This window comes from Podarcis raffonei, chromosome 1, assembly GCF_027172205.1.
Source record: "Podarcis raffonei isolate rPodRaf1 chromosome 1, rPodRaf1.pri, whole genome shotgun sequence".
Lineage (NCBI taxonomy): Eukaryota > Metazoa > Chordata > Lepidosauria > Squamata > Lacertidae > Podarcis > Podarcis raffonei.
In genome coordinates, this window is record NC_070602.1 from 127,907,437 (window position 1) to 127,933,513 (window position 26,077).

Here is a 26,077-nt window from a genome sequence, read left to right on the forward strand (position 1 = left end):
CAAGGTCGGGACAGGGTAAAGGCACTGGGCACTCTCCAGTTTTTGCCGTCTTGGTCACCAAACCCACAACATAGCAGTGCAAAGCAGGGTTCCTCAGGCTTCCTTCCTAACATCTGTTCAGTTCTGTGCCAGAAGTTGGAATAGGCTGTTGGGGAATCACTAGGATGACATGCTGACGCTGTAGCTGATCCGATCTGGCTGTGTGATGGCAAAATCCCTGACCAAGGCGATTGCTGGGATTGCAACCAAGAGCAGAAGCAGCAATTAAGAAGGAAAACAGGCAACAAAGCAGCCCAGAGAAATATTTCATTCACAACCCACCCTCTGCCAATGCATAACTTTCAGCTAAAGAAACTGAACATTTGGTGCAACCCTAAGTTATAGCACTTTTTTTTATTTAAAAAAAGAAAGGTTCCATGTGTGTTGTTGGGTTTCCAAGGGAAAATATTTCCACAGCCATCAAGAGTGCCTCTTTGCATGCTCAATTCATGTTAAAGACTGAGGAAGTGGGGGAGGAGACATTATCTAAGGCAGGGATAGGGAACCTTCATCCTGCATGCCAAAGTCGGCACCCCTGGGGTCCTAACTGATGTCACACCAGATGTGGGCCTGGTCTAGCCATGGCTGTGATTGAGAGCTTTAAAGTACACATCTGATTGTTCCTTGGTCAATGGGGTTGCATGCAGCGTCTTTTAGATTTGGTATCCAATGCAACTCTTGCTAGGGTTGGCTGTTAGGATACTGCCTAGGAGACGGGGGCATCAGGCAGGCCCTCAGCTGGCTCCGGACGATCACCGGTCTCCCGTGGAACAGAATCAGCCAGTCAGCGACACAAGCCTCAGATATGTTTAGAGACCCGTGCATGCTCTGTCAGCAGAGTGTGTAAATCTCCTCACAGCAGAAGAGGCGGTCAGAGAAATATGTGCAAGCATATTTACAGCATTTATTCAGTGTAGTTCAGGAACAAAGGAAAACATGTCTGCTTGCCTTCGTGTCCAGCAAAACAGCCAGTATAGCAAAAGCAACATACAACGGAAGTTCCCAGCAGACTGTGCTGGGAGTAAACAGGCATGTGATACACAAACGTCATGCCTGTACCCTTTTAAGGTGGAATGGAACTATATCCTAACATTGGCTTCATTAGGGAACTCTCCACTGCAGAGTTCCTCCCACCATTCCTCTGCATCCAACCAGTCCAGGTAGCCATGGCGGTGCAGGAGGGTTGCCCAGGCAACCAAGCAGGAGTGGCAGTAGCAGCTAAAAGGACCCAGCCTAAATAAACTAAAAAAAACTGGGCAAAAAAATCAAGGAAATTGGACATGCATTCACTGGAGAGCCAGTGTGGTGTAGTGGTTAAGAGCGGTGGACTCGTAATCTGGTGAACCGGGTTTGCTTCCCTGCTCCTCCACATGCAGCTGCTGGGTGACCTTGGGCCAGTCACACTTCTCTGAAGTCTCTCAGCCCCACTCACCTCACAGAGTGTTTGTTGTGGGGGAGGAAGGGAAAGGAGAATGTTAGCCGCTTTGAGACTCCTTAGGGTAGTAATAAAGCGGGATATCAAATCCAAACTCCTCTTCTTCTACCGCTCAGCTGTCTTAGGAGGACAAAGAGCCTACAAAAGTCCCAAGCTCCGATGTTGTCATATAATTCAACCTGTTGGTGAGGGAAGCACCCTCAAAGAATCTCCCTCACAGTCAGGCATCAGGAAGAGCAAACTTTATCAAACAGCTCATTTTTCAATGGTCAGGTGTCATCAATGCAGACATAATGGGGATTATAACCCTATACCGCCACCACTGGTGAAAGGGTCACATTGCAGCCAAATAACTCTGCTGCCACCACAGGCCAAACACAGGTAATACAACATCAACACTACTGCACTGATCCCTGCTGAAAGTGGAGCACTGGGCAGAAATTCAACTCCAAAAGCAAGCCAAATTTTGAGCAGGAATCTTTGCAGCGATGGGTTGAATCCAAGCTGCAGCCACAAGATTCTCCCTTCGCAGCCTCGGCTTAAACCCGAGTGCAGTCTTGATTCCTCATTTGAAGTTGAACCATCTGGAATAAATAATGCCAGGTGGCAGCCTCAGCTGCCAGTCTTATGTGCCTCACAGAGAATGAGCCAGATCCGGATCCAGCCCACCAACGAAGACCAATTCCGCACACCTTCTCTAAGTTATGTATGGCCCAAGCTGTTAATAGGTAAAAACCAGTGACATAGATTTCGATAAAATATAACAGGAGAGGCAGCACACAAAAAAGGTGCACTGGTGGGATGTTTGCTTGGCAGTCTGTTCCCTGTTGAGAAGTAGAACCCATGTTCCATATCAGCTGAAAGCTATTTTCTGGAATAACCTCACAGAAAGCACACCTGAGCAGTGCAGTTTCGGAGGTAAGATAGCTTGAAAGGCAACAACAACCAGTAAGAAAGACACAAGTCTTTGGTATATATGGTAAAGAAAAGGTAAAGGGACACCTGACCATTAGGTCCAGTTGTGGCCGACTCTGGGGTTGCGGCGCTCATCTTGCTTTATTGGCCGAGGGAGCCGGCGTACAGCTTCTGGGTCATGTGGCCAGCATGACTAAGCCGCTTCTGGCGAACCAGAGCAGCGCACGGAAACGCCGTTTACCTTCCCGCCAGAGTGGTACCTATTTATCTACTTGCACTTTGACGTGCTTTTGAACTGCTAGGTTGGCAGGAGCAGGGACTGAGCAACGGGCGCTCACCCCGTCACGGGGATTCGAACCGCCGACCTTCTGATCGGCAAGTCCTAGGCTCTGTGGTTTAACCCACAAATGGTACACTATTCTTAAGTCATCGGACTCCCAGCGCTTCCTGATCTGCCTTCATGAAACCCAGGCACAGTGTATGAAAGCTCTCCTTGTTCCTTTATTTAATTATTTTTGGGGGTTTTTTGGAAACATTGTGTTTTCCGGCAGGTACTTGAAGAAGCAACTGAACAAGGGCAAGGGCAAAATACAGCTCCTTCACTCGGCTCAGGAAGACAGAAACCGTTCACTACAAGCAAAGATCCGTGAGCTATTAGGAAGCCAGGATAACCTCAAGCTGGAGCTTCAGGAAATGAGAGAGGAAATTAAGGTAACAGAATGGGGTCAACGGCTCTTTGCTTAGGGACAATTCCCCCTTAATTGCTTGAAGTATCCCGTTTCTTCTCACAAGTGGAGCCTTCTGGGTCAGCAAGGGGTGATGAAGACCTGGCTTTCCTTTGCCTGGTAGGTCTGCTGTTTATCACTTGAAATTGCAGACATGGCCTCACATGACTCATCGCCACCCCATCATACGATATACGATATACCATGTATCTTTATTGTCATTGTCCCATGCAGGACAATGAAAAACTACATAAAACTACATAAAAACTACATAAAACTACCACAAAACTACATAAAACTACCACAAAACTACATAAAACTACTACAAAACTACATAAAATATTCAAAAACCCCTAAAAACTCTAAAACCCTATTTTAAAATACACTATACTGTAGAAACCCTTTATGCTGCGTTTAGAACCAGAATTGCATTTGTATAGAAACTGTTTCTCAGGCAGCTAGTCCTGGCCTTTATAACCCTGTACCTTCTTCCAGAAGGCAGAAGCTGAAAAAGATCATTTCCGCGGTGTGTACTATCCTGTGCTATCTCTGCCGCTTTCTTATGGCACCTGGCAGCATAGATTTGATCCAAGGTGGGAAGAGTGCACCCAATTATTCTCTCTGCAGTCTTTACAACCCTGGATAGCATTGTTTTTTCCCTGGCCGTGCAGCTCCCAAACCACACGCACAGACCATAAGTTAGTACGCTCTCCACAGTGCAATGGTAAAATGCCATCAACAGGTCCTTTGAGAGATTGTTTTTCCGGAGGAAATAAATCCCTCCAACACAGAATCCAAGATGTCGGAGAGAAAGATTTAAAACTAGCTTCATCCCTAACATGCATCTAGCGAGCTTATGGAGGAACATCCTATCATGGGAAGAGTCTCCTCCTACAGTCAGAAGTGACATGGTCCAGGCACTTCACTGAGGACTAGGCCTAAATGGCTAGATGCTGCTCAGTCCATAATGAACATAATTAAAAGCCACGCAGTTGGAAAACAGTCACACCGGGAATTTTGGCTTGTGCCTCATTTGGGCTCCATGCATGATTTGGTCAAATCCTTGCAGTCGCAGGATAAAGAACCAAAGCAGGTTAGTTGGAGCGCCTTATCTTCAAGGACTTTACAAGCCTGCCTCCATTATTTTCCACATTTTGTCCCTCAGCTTTTGCATATTTCTCACCTATTTATGAAATAAATAAATTTAATATACACCTATTGCCAGATTTGCATAATATATTCCTTTGGGAGGATTTCAGATCTCTTGCTTTCATTTTCCAGCTTTTTAAATGATGTCCTTAGTTATAATATTATTTCCAATTGGATAGGTGCAATTTCTTTTTGGCAGGACGACCCTAACAATTTGATTGCATGAATCACCCATTCTGGGATTCCTGTTTAATTTGTTCATAAGCGACATGAGGACTCCCCTAATAGAGGCTCAAGAAAGGATTCATGCACCCCGCCTAGCACCTTATCGCTGCCCTTTGTTACTATATGCGGATGACGCAGTCATCCTTTCTTTTTCTAGAGTAGGTCTTATGAGGGCCTTAAAAAATTTTGGATCATATTGTAACGCAAATTCCCTTACAATTAATTATGAAAAATCTAAAATCCTAATTTTCTCAAAGAGCCGGAAACTCCATAATGGGAGAATTGATGGGAGAGTCATCGAACAAGTCTATAGATTCCAATACTTGGGAGTTACAACATAACCTTAGATGGAAGGCCCATGTAGCCTATGTTACAAATAGAGCCAAAGCTATCTCCTTGGCGATCTTGAGATTTTTCTTCACCGATGGGGCCCTTCATATCCCATCGGCGTTGAAAGTCTTCAAGGCCAAGGTGATCCCGACAATTGCTTATGCCATCTCAATTTGGGGGAGTTCTGTCAACCTATCTCACCTAGAGGTTATTCAAAATCAGTTTTTAAGAGGGATATTGAAACTGCCCAACTGTGTAAGTAATACAGCGCTTCGCATGGAACTTAATATTGTATCCCTGGAAAACGCTCTGTGGAAGCACATACTTTGTCACTGGTTATCTCTATGGCACAATCTCCCAAACTTGTACTTGATACAATGTATGTGGAGAGATGATTTCCAGAGCCCATGGGTAAAAAATTTACAACTGAAAATTACGGCAATGGGAATCTCCCCATCCAAATTACTAGAGCAGGATATAGTTCCAGCTAAAAGAACAGTAACCTGTAAACTAGAGGAGATGGACTTGCAGCAGAAAATGGTCTTGGGCAATGGTACCTGCTCACCTCTAAACCTTGGTTTATTACCCCTCTTAAGGCTCCCAAACTATTTGAATTCCTTAACTTCTTCGGCTCATAGATATGCCTTTGTAAAGGCAAGATTCAACACCTTCCCATCGAACGTGCTGAGAAATAGATTCTCCAATGGACAGATATCGCTCTTATGTGATTGTAATTGTGGGGCACCGGAATCATTGCATCACATAATTCTTGATTGTGCTTTTCACTCATCGGCCAGGAGCAAGTTTCTTGCTCAATATCTAAAGGGAATTGCCGATGATACGAATGAAGCCAAACAGATATCTATTAAATGATGATGACTCCCTAAGATCACTCATGGTTGCCAGATTCTTGATCAGCGTCCTATCCCTAAAGAAGAGAAACGGACTCCTGTGCGGCTCGGATAATCTTTTTAAACTATGATCTATGTTTTAGGATGTAATTAGGTGATATCACCATTGATGTCTTCTACTAATTTATGAGTAGAGGGCGATGTTTATGTTACAAATTTATTGTAATGTATGATGTTGGTCTTTTGTTTTTGTTTTGCTTTGGTTCTTGTCTGTTTTTTGTAAGTTTTGGCGGTTTTAAATTTGGAGGTTTAAGTACATTATGTTGGTATGGGAAACTGTCGTGTGATGGGCCAATGGCCGTAATAAAGATCAATACAATACAATACACCCATTCTGGGCATCACACAATTTTAAAATCTACAATATTAACATTAAATACTTTGAGAATCATTTCCAAGCCAGTCACCCCTTGGGCTGTTACCCTCTCCAGCTTTTGTGAACATAGAAGGAGTTGTTTAGGTAAAGGTAAAGGGACCCCTGACCATTAGGTCCAGTCTTGGCCGACTCTGGGATTGCGGCGCTCATCTCACTTTATTGGCTGAGGGAGCCAGCACACAGCTTCCGGGTCATGTGGCCAGCATGACTAAGCCGCTTCTGGCAAACCAGAGCAGCGCACGGAAATGCCGTTTACCTTCCCGCCAGAGCGGTACCTATTTATCTACTTGCACTTTTGAGGTGCTTTTGAACAGCTAGGTTGGCAGAAGCAGGGACCGAGCAACGGGAGCTCACCCTGTCGCGGGGGTTCGAACCTTCTGAGTCCTAGGCTCTGTGGTTTAACCCACAGCACCACCTGCGTCCCGGGAGTTGTTTATTGAGGCTCAAATTGTGATAACTGATTAAATGACTCTGAAACGTGGAGAGATGATGGTGTATAATACATAACTGGAGTTTTCACTCTGAAGTTGAGGCGAAGCAGCAAGAAAAGTGCTAATCATTGCGAGAAGCAAAGCTACAGAGAACCAGGCAGAGGGCCTTTTCGGTAGTGGCGCCCGCCCTGTGGAACGCCCTCCCATCAGATGTCAAAACGATAAACAACTACCTGACATTCAGAAGACATCTGAAGGCAGCCCTGTTCAGGGAAGTTTTTAATGTATGATATTTTAGTGTTTTTTGGTTTCTATGGAAGCTGCCCAGAGTGGCTGGGGAGACCCAGCCAGATGGGCGGGGTACAAATAATAAATTATTATTATTATTATTATAATCAACGTTTTCTTTGAATCAGGAAGAAAAAAGTTGTGTAATGTGTATGGACCTGTTTTCTCAAGCAGTAATACATATGTTCATGTCTGCCATGATTTTCCAACCAAAGCAAATTTCAAAGGCAGTTAGTGCCATTGCCATTCAAAGGCAATGCTGTACCATTGAGATTAACTGTCCAAAAGAAAAAGAATCAAAATCTCCCCTGAGCTAGCATGACCTTCGAGTAATTGTAAGATGTTATTTAGGTCACGTCTGAGAGTCCCGTCTCCCCATTAAGATGATGATGATGATGAAACAAGCTCAACTCAGATGCCTTTATTTCACAGGTGAAAAGCTAAAGTCTAGGAATATTTGACAAAATCTCAGCATCACTCAGGGGGTCAATGGGAAAGTTGACGAGTCACAGTTGCCATTCCAACAAGCTTATTCATGTTGGACTGTCAGGGCCAGTCATTGGGCAGCTGTGGCAGTAAAAAGGAATCGATCAAGTGGAAGGTGACCCTGAACTTGGAGGGGATGTCACAGGATCACACCTATCAGAATAGGATTCTGAATAAAGTAGCTTGCTTGGGCTTTTAAGATCCAATCATCTTGTGCTTTATATTCATTATTCCACCATTTTTACTCAGAGGTTGTGTTTTGTTTTTATGCAGTAATTATTCACAATGCTAAATATGCAACTGCTCTACTCATTTTGTTCCCTTTGCTTGCTGGTTTACTGGTCTCCTAACATTGCCAGTGCCTGACGACAGGACCGCTAGTCTTTTGGTCCTTTTTATTATGAAGAGGGACAGCCAGCGTTTCTTGAGCTTCAGAAAATTTTAAAGGAGCGTTACGTAACAGCCATTCTTTACCCCAGCGGTTCCTAATCTGGTGCCCTCCCAGATGTTTTGGACTACAACTCCCATCAGCTGCAGCCCACAGGGCCCAATGGTCAATGACGATGGGATTTGCAGTCCAGCAACATCTAGAGAGTGTTTGAAGGCTGCAGAGAAAGGGTGTGGTGTAGAGAGAGGAGGTGTGGCCTGTAGAGAAAAGGTGTGGCCTAGAGAGAGGAGGTGTGGCCTGTAGAGAAAAGGTGTGGCCTAGAGAAAGGAGGTGTGGCATGAGGAGACAGTGGGGCTGAGGAGGGGGTGTGGCCTGCAGAGAAAGGGTGTGGCATAGAGAGAGGAGGTGTGGTGTTATGTACTGAAGTTCTCACCCTGGGCCAGCAGGGGGATACTGTAGATAGTTCAGGTCCACATATGCAAATAAGGGATCGAAAGTGATGTTCAGTGATTGGATAGTTACAGAAAGTTGTTACAGTTACGTTGTACTGGAGCTCTATATAAGCAGGCTGGCTGAACCCTTCAGTTCAGTCCTACCCATCCAAGGGAATTTCTAGATTCCTTATTGCATATCAAAACCACCCATTTAGTGCAACCCTTCTCTATAGCTTTTTACGAATGATGATTTCCCCTCTCTGTGCACATACATGAACTTTTTAAGTCACATCTCATCTTTCCTTTGCAAACTGGTAGAACGTCGCTATATGGAGCAAGGAGCCCTTGAAGGAAAGAAATCTCCAGACTGGATCCGGTTGCCCTTCGTTAAAGCCCAAACGTGTGGAATATTCAAAATACAAGTCTCCAGAGCTCCTCTCCTCTTGGATTAAAAGGAAGTGGCTTTTGGAACCACAGGGGGGTCATCTCGCCAGAAATGCAGGAGGATCACCGGAGAACACGCTGAGAGCCCAATTCTTCCCGAATGCTCCCCCTGAGGTTGCTCATCATGAAAGCCCCCAAGAGAGAACTGCTCCACTAACAGACTGCTCTGAAGCAAACAGGGACCGTCTCAGTAACGGGATTAGGAGCATAAGCCCTAACTATTCCACGGCAACGGAAGCTCCTCATAATGAGATGCAGATGGAGGAGGAGGAACTGCAGCAGTTAATGATGAAGTTGAAGGATGCCTTGTCTGTCCAAGTATGGCAAGGTAAGAATTCTCAATGCTGCCTGGATCATCAAAGGGCTTGATTTGATTTGCGACTCAGTCTTAAATTTTGTTGTTGTTGTTGTTGTTATATTATTATTATTTATACCCCACCCATCTGGCTGGGTTTCCCGCGCCACTCAACAGAATATTAATAATAAAAAAGCGATAAAACATCAGAAATTAAAAACTTCCCTAAACAGGGCTGCCTTCGGATGTCTTCTAAAAGTCAGATAGTTGTTTATTTCCTTGACATCTGGTGGGAGGGCATTCCACAGGGAGGGCGCCACTACCGAGAAGGCCCTCTGCCTGGTTCCCTGTAGCTTCACTTCTTGCAGTGAGGAAACCGCCAGAAGGCCCTCGGCACTGGATCTCAGTGTCCGGGCTGAAAGATGGGGATGGAGACGCTCCTTCAGGTATACTGGGCCAAGGCCGTTTAGGGCTTTAAAGCTTAGCACCAACACTTTGAATTGGGCTCGGAAACATAATGGGAGCCCATGTAGGTCTTTCAGGACCGGTGTTATATGGTCTCGGCGGCCACTCCCAGTCACCAGTCAAGCTGCCGCATTCTATTTTCCATGCCACAGCTACGCAGTGATTATGAAGGAGAAGATCTCTGCCTTCTCCTGGCTGATCACAGCGAGGCCCCTTGTGGAATGAGGAGGAGGAACGATCTCCAAGTCACGGAGAATAGTTGTCAGCTTCAGCATCTGTTTCTTAATAAATAAACCACCCCTGGACACCAACATATTTGTGCTGCTGGGTGATATAAATCTAGTCTAGTGGGTGATACTTTCCATTGCTATAAATGGGTACATTACTAATCCAATCCATTGTGGATCTGAAGTAATTGGGATTTAGCCCATGTAGTAGAGTCTGAATCAAGCCTAGAACATGCGTCCTAAATCCAGGCATTCTACCTAACCAGACTGTGGACCTGTTAGTTAGGGATCTGTGACTGCACAAAATATATCATATCTAAGTCATTATGCAGCAGAGATGTTCAAATGTCATAGGGAGCCGTGCTGAAGAAACCAACATCGCCTATAGAAGTTCATACCATAATACTTCCAGCCTCCACCAATCTGATGCCAACCAATAATTTTGGACTGCAATTCCCATCAGCCACAGATGGAAGGCACCAGGTTGGCAATATAGTTCAGGGCCCAAAAATGTACCAAGATGCATTTCAAAATATATATTTAGGATGAACAATGTTCAGAAGTATGAACTTAGAGAGAAAATGGGTATTTTGTGAGAAACATCTAAATATTCCCGCAGGTTTTGTTTGTAAAAAAATCAGAGCTCAATGCAGAAACGGCACATATGGGGAAAGTGACACAGTCTAGAAATAAGCTGATCTTCCCATTCTCAGACCATTCTCTAGCTGCCACAGGTATTAGTAATCTGTATTAGCCAAAACAGAGCAGAACAGCTTGAACAGATTTTGCTGTTGTGGTCAGTGCAGCAGGTACAGCGGTTGGGTGTGGGAAATGCCTCCTGCCTAGGTTAAAGGTAAAGGTAAAGGGCCCCCTGACCATTAGGTCCAGTCGTGACTGACTCTGGGGTTGCGGCACTCATCTCGCTTTATTGACCGAGGGAGCCGGCATACAGCTTCCAAGTCATGTGGCCAGCACATCTGGAGAACCAGATCAGCGCACGGAAACGCTGTTTACCTTCCCGCCAGAGCGGTACCTATTTATCTACTTGCACTTTGACGTGCTTTCGAACTGCTAGGTTGGCAGGAGCTGGGACTGAGCAACGGGAGCTCACTCCGTCGCAGGGATTTGAACCACCGACCTTCTGATCGGCAAGCCCTAGGCTCTGTGGTTTAACCCACAGCGCCACCCGCGTCCTGCAACCTGCCTAGGTTAGGATGCTCTAAAAAAGTGGATTAGAAAGGTATTGAAGAGGAGCCCGTATGGCCATCCATCGTTGTATATTGACTTGGGAATTGTTGCCAAACCCGTTTCCCAGTCGGCACAATCCACTTCTCCTATGGAAACCCCGCTTAATGGCAAGAGCTTGTGCACAGCTTCCATCCATTTGAAGGCGGCTTCTGTAGGAGAACTTCCTAGTGGGCTTGTTTGCTCAGTCTGTAACTCCAGAGAAGTTGGCGATCTGAGTGGTACGGCCCTGCTTTCGAATGATGCCCACATTTGCATTCTTGGATGCTGCTAGCGAATATGTCAGCTTTTCAACTTGTGCCCTGTTGTTTTAGCCTTTGAAGCACTTACTGAATGTCATTCATGCCTGTTTTCCGGGAACAAGATTAAGTCTTTTGATGTCATTATTTTTCACCTTTTAGATAAGCTTCAGGAGCACTGTATACTCTTTCATACCCAAGGGGTTCCCATTCACTTGTGCCCCTCATTCAATTTAAAAGATGCAAATTTCATTCATTTCCCTGGTGGCAAAATTATTTCTTAGAAGGCATCCAGAGAGTACGACACGGGGGGTTCTAAGTCCCTTTTTCAAGAGTGTGATTTGTGGCACCTGCTGATTTTATAGGCTCATTATCATATATTTGAATCAGCTTTCCTGATCAAGTGTGTTATTAAGTAGGCCTCTTGTGTCACTTTAGAGATGCAGCAGTTCTGTCTGTACATAGCAGCGTACTTTGAACCGATACCTCTTATATTGACATTTTATAAATGAGGGCCAATAAACGATATCTTTCTTTTAAATACTCAAACTTGCTAAGACTGCTCTTTGTTGCTATGCAGTGCACCAGTGTACTAATGAGTTTAGAGTAACGTTCTGCGGTCTCAGTGACCCTTATGTTAATCAGAATAAATCAAGATCAGGTATAGCAATTAGCGCATTCTTTTGGGTATATGCTCACACTTCCATTACTTCCTCTGAGTAATTATATTGGCTTATCTATGTAAACAGGGATGCAGGTGGCGCTGTGGTCTAAACCACAGATCCTAGGGCTTGCTGATCAGAAGGTTGGCGGTTCGAATCCCCATGACAGCGTGAGCTCCCATTGCTCGGTCCCTGCTCCTGCCAACCTAGCAGTTCGAAAGCATATCAAAGTACAAGTAGATAAATAGGTGCTGTGGGAAGGTAAACGACATTTCCGTGCGCTGCTCTGGTTTCGCCAGAAGTGGCTTAGTCATGCTGGCCACATGACCCGGAAGCTGTACGCCGGCTGCCTCGGCCAATAAAGCGAGATGAGCCCCACAACCCCAGAGTCATATTGGAGCCACATATTATTTCTGCTCTCTCTCTCTCTCTCTCTCTCTTTTCCAGGTCAGCTCTCTGTTCTTAAGGAAGGATTGCTCTTAACAGCTAAGAATGTTTGCAAGTCTTTCTCTGATCTTATCAGCCAAGTAACTTTGCCAACTAGGAAATATGGTTATGCTGATATTGGTTCTTCTGCCTCCATCACTGCTTGATTGCCTAAGGTAAAAAAGACAGCTACATAATGCTAATTCTCCAAAAGTGTCCAGAAATTCATTTAGAGTTAGCTGGCATGTCAAAACTTCCGTACAGTAGTTGTTTTCTCTGGTTTTGTATTCTAATTTTAATATTAATATTGCAATGGCATATTAAACCATCATAGATTGATGTTAACATTTTTAAACGTTCCTGTCTCCTGTTGCATGAGTTTTCAATAAACAATATATTTAGGTTAAGTCCAATTAGCTGAGCACTTTTACATCATCCAACAATTTCAGTGACAAAATAAAAGCATGTCCTTTAATCTTTTCCTAAATGTGGTTAACAGTGGCCAGATCTTTATGTACCGTATTTTTCGCCCTATAGGACCCACTTTTCCCCCTCCAAAAATGAAGGGGAAATGTGTGTGCGTCCTATGGGGCGAATGCAGGCTTTCACTGAAGCCTGGAGAGCGAGAGGGGTCGGTGCACACAAACCTAGACAGCATCTTAAAAAGCAGAGACATCACCTTGCCAACAAAGGTCCGTATAGTAAAAGCTATGGTTTTCCCAGTAGTGATGCATGGAAGTGAGAGCTGGACCGTAAAGAAGGCTGATCGCCGAAGAATGGATGCTTTTGAATTATGGTGCTGGAGGAGACTCTTGAGAGTCCCATGGACTGCAAGAAGATCAAACCTCTCCATTCTTACGGAAATCAGCCCTGAGTGCTCACTGGAAGGACAGATCCTGAAGCTGAGACTCCAGTACTTTGGCCACCTCATGAGAAGAGAAGACTCCCTGGAAAAGACCCTGATGTTGGGGAAGATGGAGGGCACAAGGAGAAGGGGACGACAGAGGACGAGATGGTTGGACAGTGTTCTTGAAGCTACGAACATGAGTCTAACCAAACTGCGGGAGGCAGTGGAAGACAGGAGTGCCTGGCGTGCTCTGGGGTCACGAAGAGTCGGACACGACTAAACGACTAAACAACAAAATCATTCCCAAGTCAAGTCCTTAAACTGGGAGGGGGGACCAGAGTTGGTGCATCCTGTTTTGCCACTTGAGGCAAAAGTGTCATCAGGATCCTGCCACCACCCCTCAGGCCTCCATCTCCCTCAACTCAGGCTTCAAAGAATAAATGAATATTTTCATAGAATCCTAGAGTTCGAAGGGGCCCAAAGAGTTCCAAGGCCCTGCAAAGCAGGAATAACAGCTAAAGAATCCATGACCTCTTGTTTAAGAACCTCCAAGGAAGGAGAGCCCTTCACCTTCATTCCCCTGTCAAACAGCTCTTACTGCCAGATAGTTCTTCCTGGTGTTTATTCGGAATCTTCTTCCTTGTATTTTGGGTCCTTCCCTCGAGAGCAGCTTTGGGTTCGAAACATCAAAGAGTCCTTTGACTCCTTAAAGATTACCTTGCATTTTATTTATTAACATTCTTATCTTACATCGGTAAACATTGTCATATTACATTACAGGACTTACTATAATTTCAAACATGTATACAAAAAATTATATACAATTTTTATATACCTTAGAAAGAAAATGAAACAACAACAAAAAAGAAAGAACAAAGAAAAAACAAACATATTTTTCCAGAAATCATATACATACCAACACACTAGACTTCCTCTCTTTCCCATTGTAGATTCCTTTTTTACAAATGAATGTACTCTTATTATTGTATATTTCATTACATTTTATCTAATACATTCCTATATCAATATGTGCTCTTAGTCTTATTTCTAAACGCAGTCTCACTCCAGCGTCAATCAAATGCTAGCATAGATAGCGAACCTTTACTGAATTTTTGAACATATGTTTTATATCTGTCCCACTTTTCCATAAATTTTTGTTTTGAATTGCCTCTCAGGGTATCTGTTAACTGCGCCATTTCAGCAAATTCTCATAGCTTGTAATGCCAGTCCGTTATTGTCGGGGCTTCTTGTTCCTTCCACCCCTTTGCCACCAAAGTATGAACTGCGGCCCTTGCATATAAAAATACCTCCCTAAAGGCCTTAGGGATGTCCCTGCCAACAATGCTTAACAGAAATGCCGACTCCTTAAAGATTACCAAATGGCTTGTGGCAAATAACTGTGGTCTTTAGGCCTTTCAAGATTACATTACTGTGGGTGTGGCTCTCCCTTGGGTTTTGCTTGAATCAATACATTCAGTGTGAAACCACAAAGTGTGACACAAGGAACACAGTAGTTTGGGTTTTTTTAATTATGCACATACATGCACACATTCAGGAAGGGTTACAGTTTACTGTTGCAGAACCTGACTTTAGCTGTAAGGTGTGCATGATTTGTCTGACTGGGGCTCTTCTCCCTTCAAGAGACCTCTGTCTCGCGCATGCTGAGATACAAGTGATTTTTATTTTTACTTTTGGGCAGTTTACGCATTTGTCAGCATGCATGTGGGAGAAGCACCCAATGGGTACTTGGGTAGCAGCCAGCACCTGAAAATGAAAAGCATTGTATTCTCTTCTTTTCTGTACTGGGAAGCTAGCTACTTACAAACTTATTAAAGAAACAGAATTCCTGGGCTTCATAATTACCGTATTTTTCTCTCTATAGGACGCACCGGACCATAGGACGCACCGGACCATCGGAGGGGGAGAACAGGAAAAAAAAATTCTCCCCCTCTCTGCTCAGCGCCCCTTCAGCGAAGCGGCAGGAGAAAGGGAGCCCCTTCCATTTCTCCTCCCGCTTTGCTGAAGGGGCGCTGCGCAGAGAGGGAAAACTGTGCAGCACCTCTCCAGCGAAGCGAAGCCGGGAGAGCAAGAGTGATCGGAGTGCACCGACTTCTCTCGCTCTCCAGGCTTCAGACGGCTATCCGCAAGTCCCGCTGCACTCCGAAGGCTTGCGGATAGCCGCCTGAAGCCCCCGGAGTGCAGCGGGAGTTCCCACTGCACTCCGGGGGCTTCAGGCAGCTTCAGCGAAAGCAACGTGAAGCTCTCCCTCTGCGCTTCGGAGGCTTCACATTGCTATCGCTGAAGCCAAGGAGCCTGCATTAGCTCCATAGGACGCACACACATTTCCCCATAATTTTTGAAGGGGGAAAAGTGCGTCCTATAGAGCGAAAACTACGGTAAATCAAAATAAAATCAAGCACCAACCTCCAGTTTAACAAAGAAAACATTGTTCGGGAAAAGTTAGCTTCAACCAAGTACCATTGAAATGAATGAAATGGGAGTTAGTTGCAAAGAACTCCTAATCATTTTAATGGGATGTAAATTTACAACGCACTTTTGCTAGATTGTACTTCTAGTGTGCAGGCAGTCTTTTTCCACAAGAAACAACTTCAAATGCAATTAGAGGCAAAAACCGAAACGGTAACAGTATTTGTTTAAAGGGAGAAAAGAGGGACGGATGAAGAACTCAACTGTACAACTCTAGAAGAGTTTCGCCTTCATTGTTAAATGTCCAGTAATTCTTCTGTGTGAAGCAAACCTGCTCTTGTGCACATGGATTCTTATTAAGTTTTCTTTCAGTTCTTTCTTTTTCCATAGAGGAGTCATCTGAATTTGTGAAAAGATGCCTAGATGTTGGAAGGGAAAGCAACATAAACATGTATTTCTGATGCACCTGGAAAATTGTACTTTTCCTGACACTATCATGTTGTTTCATGTTTAATTTCATCCCATGGTTTAGAAATATACTTTATTTGATATGATAGCTAATTTATAAGAAGACCGTGGGAATCGCCAAATGAGTTCTACCAGCGGAAACTGTGCACAAGGACTTCTACTTATGCTGTGATGCTTCCCCCAGCCCCCCCCCCAATTGGCTTGGGGGTAGGGAAGGTTGGGCAAAACCTTGGAACAGAGTGCAGGGGGTGGACTGGGGAACATTGTGTCTGGCAAGTCAACATGCTTGCACTTATGAGACAATCAGAGGAATGTGATGCTTAATCCCTCCCAACAGACATACTTCAAATCATCCTGATTGTTATGTACTGAGTTGAATAGGATCCAAAATGCAGCAGTCTGATTGGTCCTAGAACAATAGGATTCAGAATGCAGCAGTCTGATTGGTCCTAGAACAATAGGATCCAAAATGCAGCAGTCTGATTGGTCCTAGAACAAAAGGATTCAGAATGCAGCAGTATGATTGGTCCTAGAACAATGCAGCAGTATGATTGGTCTGCAGGAGCCACCCAATCCAGCTCCAGATGGAAGTGAATCCACAACCTGATTGGCCTACAGGAGAATTCCAGAATTAGCCAATCACGTGCAGCCCATTGTGTAAATAATGTATATAAAGCAGATACTTTGGGGAAACTTTCATTCCTCCTCACCACTATGAGCTGAATAAAGAGCATGAAATCCACTCTCGACTCTGAGCATATTTCACTGATCATGAGATCAAATGTTGCATGTGGTAAAATAAACCAGAGTGAATGAAACTGCTGCTCTTCATGTGCAAACTTACACAGTGTGCAAGGGCTTCCCATTTAGTGACCAAGATATATAAACGAGTGATTAACATTAATCGTCGGCAATTTAACAGGGATAAGTGGGGAAGTACAGCACTTAATTTAAATTAAGTATTTCATGCCTGTGGCTGCAAGTTAGGTTAATTAACAAGTGTTAACAGGTATTTAATCTATGTTAAAGTGATTTGCATGGTAAATGAATATCCCTCACCTGTACACTTCCTTGGGCATAGGATGAACTTGACACACACAACATTCCGATGACCACTAAAGCTACAGTGAATTAATCAATCAGTTGAGTAAGGAAAGAATCAGGACAAAATATCAAATCTAAGCATGAGATGGGGGGGGGGGGAAGCGCTCAATAATTTTGGGGTCTTCCTAACACTTTCATTGTGTCATGGTTTCTTACTTTTTGAAATATGGCAACCTTAACCTATCCAAATGAACATTTTGCACAGTTCTAGCCATTGAAATAAAGATGAAAAAAAGATGCTCCTGCTATAATGGTTACCATGTTTAAGAATCAGCAGTTTGCTTCATTTTTATAAGACGCTAGATAATATGTTTCTCTGTGTCCATAGATTTTTTCTTTTTCATCAGTTAATCATGGAAGTGGATGTTTCTGTTAAATTAACATGGACTGACGACATAGTGAAACAAAATAAAATAATGATTATATTTTAGTTCACCAAGTCTATGATTTAACACTCAGGCTGAATAACACCATTATTTTACAGTTGCTCAAACAACCGCCATTATTCACATTTTACTGACAGAGATCTGAGACTGAGGAACAGTATTGTTGTGATTCTGGCTCACTCCTAACCATAATTAATATGTTGGGAGTCAGTTTTGTGTATATGTGTTCTTGTACTTCCTGGAGCTAACTCAACCCTTCTTATTGCAGTTAAATTTATTGTTGGTGCCAGTGTGAACGGTGGTTTATGCCAGCTAGGGTTTCAGAATCTGAACCTGCAAACTGATATCTAATTAATCTAATCACACATCCTATATGAACTGAAATCTAGCAGATTTTTTTGGGGGGAGAAACACTTATCAGTCTAGTAAAATATGAGCAACATATCTTTGTCTACACATTCTCTGTTCAAGCAACTGAAAGGGCAGCAAAGGCAGTTCCCATTCCCTTTGAAGGAACTTGCTCAGAAGAGAGTTTCAGCCATGTTAATGCCCACCTTGTGAATCTTATGAGCAGCCAAGTGATTTATCCATCCCCACTGAGATCCCTTTAATGCCTGCTTTGGTTGCATAGTTTTCAGCATGTATAACCATGACAGAACTACCGTATTTTTCGCTTTATAGGGCACACCGGACCATAGGGCGCACCTAGATTTTAGGGGGGGAAATAAAGGGGAAAACCCCCCCCAGCCCCAAAGAGCAAAGAAGCCAAGACAGCGAGCTTGGCTTAATTTTTAGTCGCGGGGCTGGGGCGGGGGAAGCCCGAGCTTCCCCCGACCCCAGCCCCCAGAACGGGTCCGGGAGCAGCGGCGAGGTTGCCTTGCGCGCAACCTCGCCTTCGCTCCCAGAGCTTGCTGCTATCCGCAAGCCTTCTGAGCCCAGCGGGAACTCCCACGAGCTCTGAAGGCTTGTGGATAACTGCCTGAAGCCCGGGGTGCGCAGCAGGAGTTGGAGCTGCGCTCCCCGGGCTTCGGGCTGCAGGCTGCTATCCGCAAGCCTTCGGAGCCTGGTGGGAGCTCCCGCCGCGCTCCGAAGGCTTGCGGATAGCTTCCTGAAGCCTGCATTCACTCCATAGGACACACACACATTTCCTCTTCATTTTTGGAGGGGGGAAAGTGCATCCTATAGAGCGAAAAATACGGTAATCCCTGGATTTCTAGAATTGTGCCACCATACAAAGGGCACAATTTAATTACAGTGACAACTGTGCTCCATCGATAGTAATAGATTTAACGACAAATTTAAGCCATATTTCTGGTTCACTTGGATTTCACTTTGGCTGGGACCTCTTCTGACATTGCCACTAGTTGCATGGGACCTAGGCCTTGAGTCCCCTACAAAACACTCGTGGGCACCATGGCACCCTAAGACACCCCTGATGGCACCTCCCAAGCCTCCTTGCCCCTCCCAATTTTATTATTTTAAATTGAGGGTTTTGGGGGGAGTTGCTAGTTTGGGGAGGGGTTACCTGTTTGTTAGTTTTTGGGGGCTTTTTATGCCTGGGTTTTATTTGTTTTAAAGTGTTTGTAGGTGCTTTACCTGGGTATTTTGTGGGGTGGCGGTAGTTCTATGCATCCCCAGTGTTTCTTCTGTCTTAATGCTACAATGGTGGTACCTTGGTTCCCAAATGGCTTGGCTCCGGAGCAAATTGGCTCCTGAACGCCGCAAACCCTACTGATGAACACCCAGCCCAAACCCCCTGATGATCTCTCCCAGCAGCTGCATGTAGATGTTGAAAAGCATGGGGGAGAGGACAGAACCCTGAGGCACCCCACAGGTCGATGGTGTCAAAAGCCATTGGGAGATCCAGCAGAACTAGGAAACAGCTCTCACCTTTGTCCCTAGGCCGCCGGAGATTATTGACCAGTGCGACCAAGGCAGTTTCAGTCCCATGATGAGGCCTGAATCCCAACTGGAAGGGATCCAAATGGGCCACTTCTTCCAGGCGTGCCTGGAGTTGTTCAGCAACCACTCGCTCAATCACCTTGCCCAAGAATGGAAGATTTGAGACTGGGCGATAGTTGGCCATCGTGGCCGCACCTAAAGATGGTTTTTTAAGAAGCGGTTTGATAACTGCCTCTTTCAGTGGGTCTGGGAAGGCTCCCTCACAGAGAGAAGCATTCACCACCCTGCGAAGCTTTTATAAGCCAGGATGGGCAAGGATCAAGGAGACAGGTGGTTGGTTTCACTCGTCCAAGCAGCCTGTCCACATCCTCAGGGTAACAGATTGGAATTGATCCCACGTAACTTGACTAGACAGGACTCTAGCACTCTCCCACCCCAGTCCTGCTCCCACGATGGAGTCTACCTCTTCCAGAATCTGAGCGACTTTATCTGCAAAAAGCTTTGCAAAATCATTGTAGGAAATCATGTGGCCCGTACTGGGCCCCGATGTAGCAGGTGGTTCTGCTAAATTGCGAACCACCTGAAAAAGTCTCCTGCTGCTGTTTTCTGCAGATGCAATAGAGGCGGTGAAGAAAGTCTTCTTCGCCGTTGCTACCGCCACTTGGTAGGCTCGACGTTGAGCTCTAACCCGTGTCCGGTCAGCTTCAGAATGAGTTATCCGCCACCGGCGCTCTAGCTGTCTCAACGATTGTTTCATTACCCTCAGATCTGTGGAAAACCATGGATTTCCAAATGTGCCCCCAGGTACAAAAAGATTGAGGACCCTGATTTGGTTCGTGTGGGTGGAAGCCCATGAAATGCCTCCTTCGCACACCTGTCTGACTAGCGTTGATAAAAGTTCTGGACGTTGCTGCTACCTTCCTGCCCCCTGGGTGCAGAATACTAACCTTGCTTACTCAAGATGAGCCAAGACGGGAGAGCTGCAGTTTGTCTCTGGGCTTCAGCCAACTGCCTTTTCCCTAAGCCGTGGGTTCTGGAGAGTACGCAGTCCATGTAGATATCCCAGAAGAGCTGGGCCAGGTGCCAAAACAAAGCCCCGTGCTTCAAGTCCTCAGACGACTTCAGGAAGATCATAAAGTCCCAAAAGCCACTGACAGAGTCAGAAACAGGCGGCTTCCTCATCTCCAGCAAGACGGCCGTGGAGGATTCCCAGCATTTGGGATCAGCTCGGCCAAGAGCCATGGGGTCCATCTGGCTATGGCAGAAGAAGGGCGTCACATGAAGCAAACCCACAATGAAAAGGAAGTGGGTGAATCTCATGTTGCGGAAAAGCTTTCTTGTAGTGCCAGAATCCATTGACTTTCTGGAACCTGTCAAGAGCAAAAATAGCATAATAATCCCCAAACCGTCTTAAGAAAGTGCTATAGCTCCGTGCTAGAACATATGCTCTAAGATCAATGTTTGGCTCCTCTAGGTAGGTCTGGGAAAGACTTATGTGAAGTCCTAGAATCCAAAGGCACTCAGTGCAGAGGAACCAATGATCTGGCACTTCCTCTGTTATTGCAGTCAGGACCGCAATACCTCTTTCCATATGAACCTACCCAGACGGTGAGATCATCTTCTGAGGCCCTCCTTCGTGTGCCGCCTCCTTGAGAGGTCTGGAGGGTGGCAGCACGAGAACGGGCCTTCTCTGCAGTGGCTCCCCGTCTGTGGAATGCTCTCCTGGCGCCTTCATTACACATCTTTAGGCGCCAGGCAAAAAAGTTCCTTTTCAACCAGGCCTTTGGTTGATCTGTTTGACATCCTATACCCTTTTAAAATGTGGCTCTTTTCTGGGGGGGGGTTATTGGGTTGTTGTTTTTATTCTGATTATATAAATTGTAATCTTTTCTGTGAATCACCCTAAGACCTCCAGGTATAGGGCAGTATATAAACTAATAATAATAATAATAATAATAATAATAATAATAATAATAATATTTGGGCTGAGGATGCAAATATGCTGCTCATTTAAAAGGTAAAAGTAAAGGGACCCCTGACCATTAGGTCCAGTTGTGGCCGACTCTGGGGTTGCGGCGCTCATCTCACTTTATTGGCTGAGGGAGCTGGCGTACAGCTTCCGGGTCATGTGGCCAGCATGACTAAGCCGCTTCTGGAGAACCAGAGCAGCACATGGAAATGCCGTTTACCTTCCTGCCGGAGCAGTACCTATTTATCTACTTGCACTTTGACGTGCAAAGTACATTTCAGTTAAATCTTTTAGCTGCAATCTGACACAGAACTAAGTATACCCAATTCTGTGTTGGGATGTGGCGCCTAAGAGCAGTTCAGCCATGAAACAAGGTGAGAATTGCATAGCCATGAGAAGTTGTGACAAGCTCCTCTGCCATGAAAAGTTGGGACATGTCCCTCTGGTTTTGTTGTTGGGGCTATTCTGACGGGAATAATTTCTATGAGTGATGGGGAGCCTGTGACCACCCAGATGTTGGACTTCAATTCTCACGGAGCTTCAGACAGGATGGGCAACTGTCAGGGAAGATGTTCAGCAACAGCTGAACAGCTCCATTCTCTCCATCCCTGGTTTAGAGCTACCTTGTATTCCTGCAAGCAGCCACATTAGATGAGCCACTGGACCAAACGTCTGTCTCCTGCACAAACTCCCCTGTTCTTAGCTCCTCTATTCAGCACTGTGTCGGTTCCTATATAGCGGTGCTGCTATCTGTGGCTGGAATACTCTTTCTTCCTCTCTCAAGCCACTTTCCCCTCTTCAATTTCTGTGTTCTGCACAGCGCCAACTGCATTGTTTTTGCTAACACAGTGCAGTCCTATCAGTATAGTAATTCACTATGGGATCTCTGAGCATAAGGCATAACACCCTATGATTTTATTTTAACACTTTTGATTTGCTTTCATTTTTTGCAAATCTATGCCTTCTAAGTCCTTCAGAATAAATTTATTATTAGTTTTTTGCACCTTGATCGTTATAACAAAATCAAAATATATGTAATATAACTGCTTTTGAAACTCAGGTATATAAACAGCAGTTATTTCTGTCATTACTCAAAGATTTTTTGTTTGTTAAAAAACTTGTTTTCTCTTTCTCTTATAATAAGAAATATGGAATCTATAGTTGTCAAATGCTGCATCATGACATGTTTATAATGCAGAATAGATGCATTCATGAGTTTACAGCTTGCCATATTTCTAAATTTTAACATGAGTCCAACCGGGGAGAAGGGTGGGAATAAAATCTTGTGCATTCATATTGACGGATAAGTGTATTTGAATTCCTCTCCTGGAACAATAAGAAGCCTCAACTTATTTTTATAAAGACAACAATATTCCTGCTTCTAAATGCAAGAGAGACGCTTCAGCTTTGACCCATGCTCCTTGTATATACATACCAGTCTTTAAGGAACTTTACGCATAATCTCTATATGATGAACAAGTATTTTATGGCTTATGAGCTGTACTTTAGGTATAGGAAAACTCTTCATTGCCACCCCTTTCTTTTCCATTGCTCCCCCTGCCTTTGCTATCTCAGCTAATCAGGTTTACAAATATATTTGGTCCTTGCTAAATTGGAAGTTAAAGAGGCATAATTCCCTCTCTCTCTCCTCCTAATATCAAACTCGGGTTGAGTGTCACCAGGATCATAGTGAAAACTGAGGAAACAACAAAGAGGTATCAGCATGACTGGGAGAAACGAAGGGTTTATAGAAGTGTAAAGAATCTTTAAAAAGAACTAATGGGGCAACCTCCTGCCCCTGCCCCAAACAACCCAATGATGACTGAGCAGGCGTAGAATATAGGGTGACCTATAGAAAAGAAGGCTGATCGCCGAAGAATTGATGCTTTTGAATTCTGGTGCTGGAGGAGACACTTGAGAGTCCCATGGACTGCAAGAAGATCAAACTGCTCCATTCTGAAGGAAATCAGCCCTGAGTGCTCACTGGAAGGACAGATCCTGAAGCTGAGGCTCCAATACTTTGGCCACCTCATGAGAAGAGAAGACTCCCTGGAAAAGACCCTGATGTTGGGAAAGATGGAGGGCACAAGGAGAAGGGGACAACAGAGGACGAGATGGTTGGATAGTGTTCTCGAAGCTGCCAGCATGAGTTTGACCAAACTGCGGGAGGCAGTGGAAGACAGGAGTGCCTGGCGTGCTCTGGTCCAGGGGGTCACGAAGAGGCGGACACAACTAAACGACTAAACAACAACATAGAAAAGAAAAACAGATGGGGCATGCCCTACTAGGAGGGAAGAGCTGGCTGGAACCATGAAGAGGAACACCCCTTTGATGAAGACACTGCAAAATGTTACTCGTAACATCTCTACCTTAAGAGAGGACATATAGCTTTTAAAGCTCAGGAGTGAAGTATGTTTTGCATTTCTTGCTGCCTGTTTCCTGCATTCCCCACTCCTCTCTCTCTCTCGCAGTTGCTTCTTAGCAGTAGTTCTTATACCCTGTGAAGGCTGCTTGAGACACCAGTAGCCCAGACTCCATCACTGTCTAACGTAGCGGATTGTGCCGCAATACACTACCCCTCTGGAAACAAATAGTCCTCCAGTACTTTACTGATCAACAGATGTATTATGCCATAGGCTTTCATGAACCAGTTTTGATTTTTGCTTGAAGGTGGGTCAGATTTCCACTGGCCCTCAGCTCCTAAGCTCTCTTGCACACCTTGGAAGCAGAATGCAGACTCTACAGCAGCTAAAAAGAGCATCAGACTCTGACTGTGTAAACGCCACCTGCGTGCCTAGGAGCTCTCCTTGGTGCTGAAGCCAACACAAGCTCTTGTGTTTTTCTTTCAGTCTCTGCTCTGGAGGAAAAAAAAGACTTACAAGAGATCCACTTACCTTCCTGAATATGGTGTGTGTGTGGGGGGGGTCTCTTCTGGAGACTGAAATTGCACCCAGGGGAAGCCTCTGTTCCAACTTTGTCTCTCCTGAGAATTGTAAGGCAATATTAGACTTATGCCCCCCTCCCCCCCTTTATAAAGAAGTGGGAGTGGATAGCTTTTATTTTTCTTGCGTCAAAGCTCTGTGCAGAAACCCCCCCTCCCCTTTCAGGTTCAGTCCCTGAAGCAGGCTGTTTCCTGGCTCTCCTACGGTTGACGGTTTATTTTGCAAGCACTTAAAAGAAAACTTGTCATCGATTTCACTCAAGAGATAATGCAAAGACTCGGCTGAAACTGTGCAACCACCTGGTATTTCTCCACTCCCAGCTGCTGTTGCTAGTGGACAGCAGTAGAGTGGGGCAGTAAACCACCACCTGAATTGCCCAAGTTCAGAATTCTTTGGTCAATTTTAATGGGGACTTTAATTTTTAACAAAAATTAGTAATTCACTCAGAACACTAAACCAAAATTAAGCATCCCTCTATCCTGTTGGTTTCGAGGGGGGAGATTTAAACAGGCACATAACTCTTCCCTTTTAACCAATTGAACAAAAAAATGCTTAATTTTCACTGATTGTGTTTTCTTTCTCTTTCTTTCTTTCTTTCTTTCTTTCTTTCTTTCTTTCTTTGCATTATCTCAGCAAGAACAGCATTTTGTGCTCTCCTGCAACAACCACATGTGGATGTCTGCTGTGCTGTCACTGACAACACAGAAAGGGACCTGTTGTCATTTTCTCTTAACGTCATCTCAAGGAAAAGCAGGATTGACATGCTGCAAAATGTTCCCTGCATTTAAAAATCCCCCTACCTAAATCCTGCAAAAAAGTGGCATGGAAATGGTCAAGAAGTCTACTATCTACCTCTAAAAAAGATTTTAGATAGGTATAGTCCCATTGCCAAGGGCTTGGGGAACTTCTTTTTTATATAGTGAGCCGAAAGAGGAAAAACCATTTCTGGAAAACCCAACATGGAAACAATATGAGGAAATTATAGAAGAAGAGTTGTAGCTTGGGGAAGAGAGATCTTCTGAGAGAGAGTACTGGAAACGAAGAAAGAGGACCTGAAAGGTCCAGAAGAGTCAAAACAGTCCGTTCTCCCTATTCCCAGATTTTGATTATTACTGGCCTACAAGAGGAGTGGAAGACAACAGAGGAGCTAGGGCCAGTGTAAATATTGTAATCATACTGTGCTTATATAATAATATATATAATACGTCCATAAAATTTGAGGGCCATCCCAATGTTTATAGACTTTGTATAATAGTTGCATTGACCTTGTGTACCCAAGCAGTGTATTGCTCTAGTGTACAGTGGTACCTCAGGTTACATACGCTTCAGGTTACAGACTCCGCTAACCCAGAAATAGTGCTTCAGGTTAAGAACTTTGCTTCAGGATGAGAACAGAAATTGTGCAGCGGTGGCGCAGCAGCAGCAGGAGGCCCCATTAGCTAAAGTGGTGCTTCAGGTTAAGAACAGTTTCAGGTTAAGTATGGACCTCTGGAACGAATTAAGTACTTAACCCGAGGTACCACTGTACAGTGCTTCAAAGAAACTGGGTGAAGCTCTCATATCTTATCAACAGTACAGTAAAGACATAGATTACAATAGCAGCCATACCTGCAAATTTGTGGTACTGAAGCAGGTATGGAGAACCTGTGACCCTTATTCATGAAACCAGGATGCACAGCCCATCATGTCATTTCGGGATACAGGCTCCTCTGTTTGCATGTATCAAAGCCACATCTTTCGAAGGACCCTAGAAATAACATTGTAATGAAGGTGCCAGCAATTAACTGGATGTGACCTGAAGGCCAGTTTCCTCATTTTGGTCAGAGGAATTCTACAAGGTAATTTACAATTAATTGTAATGACATCCGGGAGCGTTTAAGTGTATCATTTGCATTTT

General features: G+C 44.6%; 2 protein-coding genes across 3 annotated transcripts in view; one reads left to right on the forward strand and one right to left on the reverse strand.

The window, feature by feature from the left end:
- DYTN (dystrotelin) overlaps positions 1–12,376 on the forward strand; it is a 29,378-nt gene extending 17,002 nt beyond the window's left edge. Inside the window, exons 11-13 of the mRNA XM_053376586.1 lie at positions 2,941–3,100; positions 8,451–8,904; positions 12,157–12,376. Coding sequence (XP_053232561.1) covers positions 2,941–3,100; positions 8,451–8,904; positions 12,157–12,302 — 760 coding nt within the window. The 3' untranslated portion in view covers positions 12,303–12,376. The remainder of the gene's footprint in view (positions 1–2,940; positions 3,101–8,450; positions 8,905–12,156) is intronic.
- Positions 12,377–15,260: 2,884 nt separating this feature from the next.
- Positions 15,261–24,576, reverse strand: FAM237A (family with sequence similarity 237 member A). 2 transcript variants are annotated; one of them, XM_053362156.1, is made up of 3 exons: positions 24,133–24,576; positions 20,217–20,605; positions 15,261–15,828 (listed from the first exon to the last, which is right to left on the reverse strand). In XM_053362156.1, the coding sequence occupies exons 2-3, from the start codon at positions 20,587–20,589 to the stop codon at positions 15,683–15,685; spliced, it is 519 nt and encodes a 172-aa protein (XP_053218131.1). In that variant the 5' UTR covers positions 20,590–20,605; positions 24,133–24,576; the 3' UTR covers positions 15,261–15,682. The 2 variants fall into 2 exon arrangements, with proteins under 2 accessions (XP_053218131.1, XP_053218124.1); XM_053362149.1 differs by lacking the exon at positions 24,133–24,576 and having other exon boundaries at positions 20,217–20,625.
- Between the last annotated feature and the right edge of the window lie 1,501 nt (positions 24,577–26,077).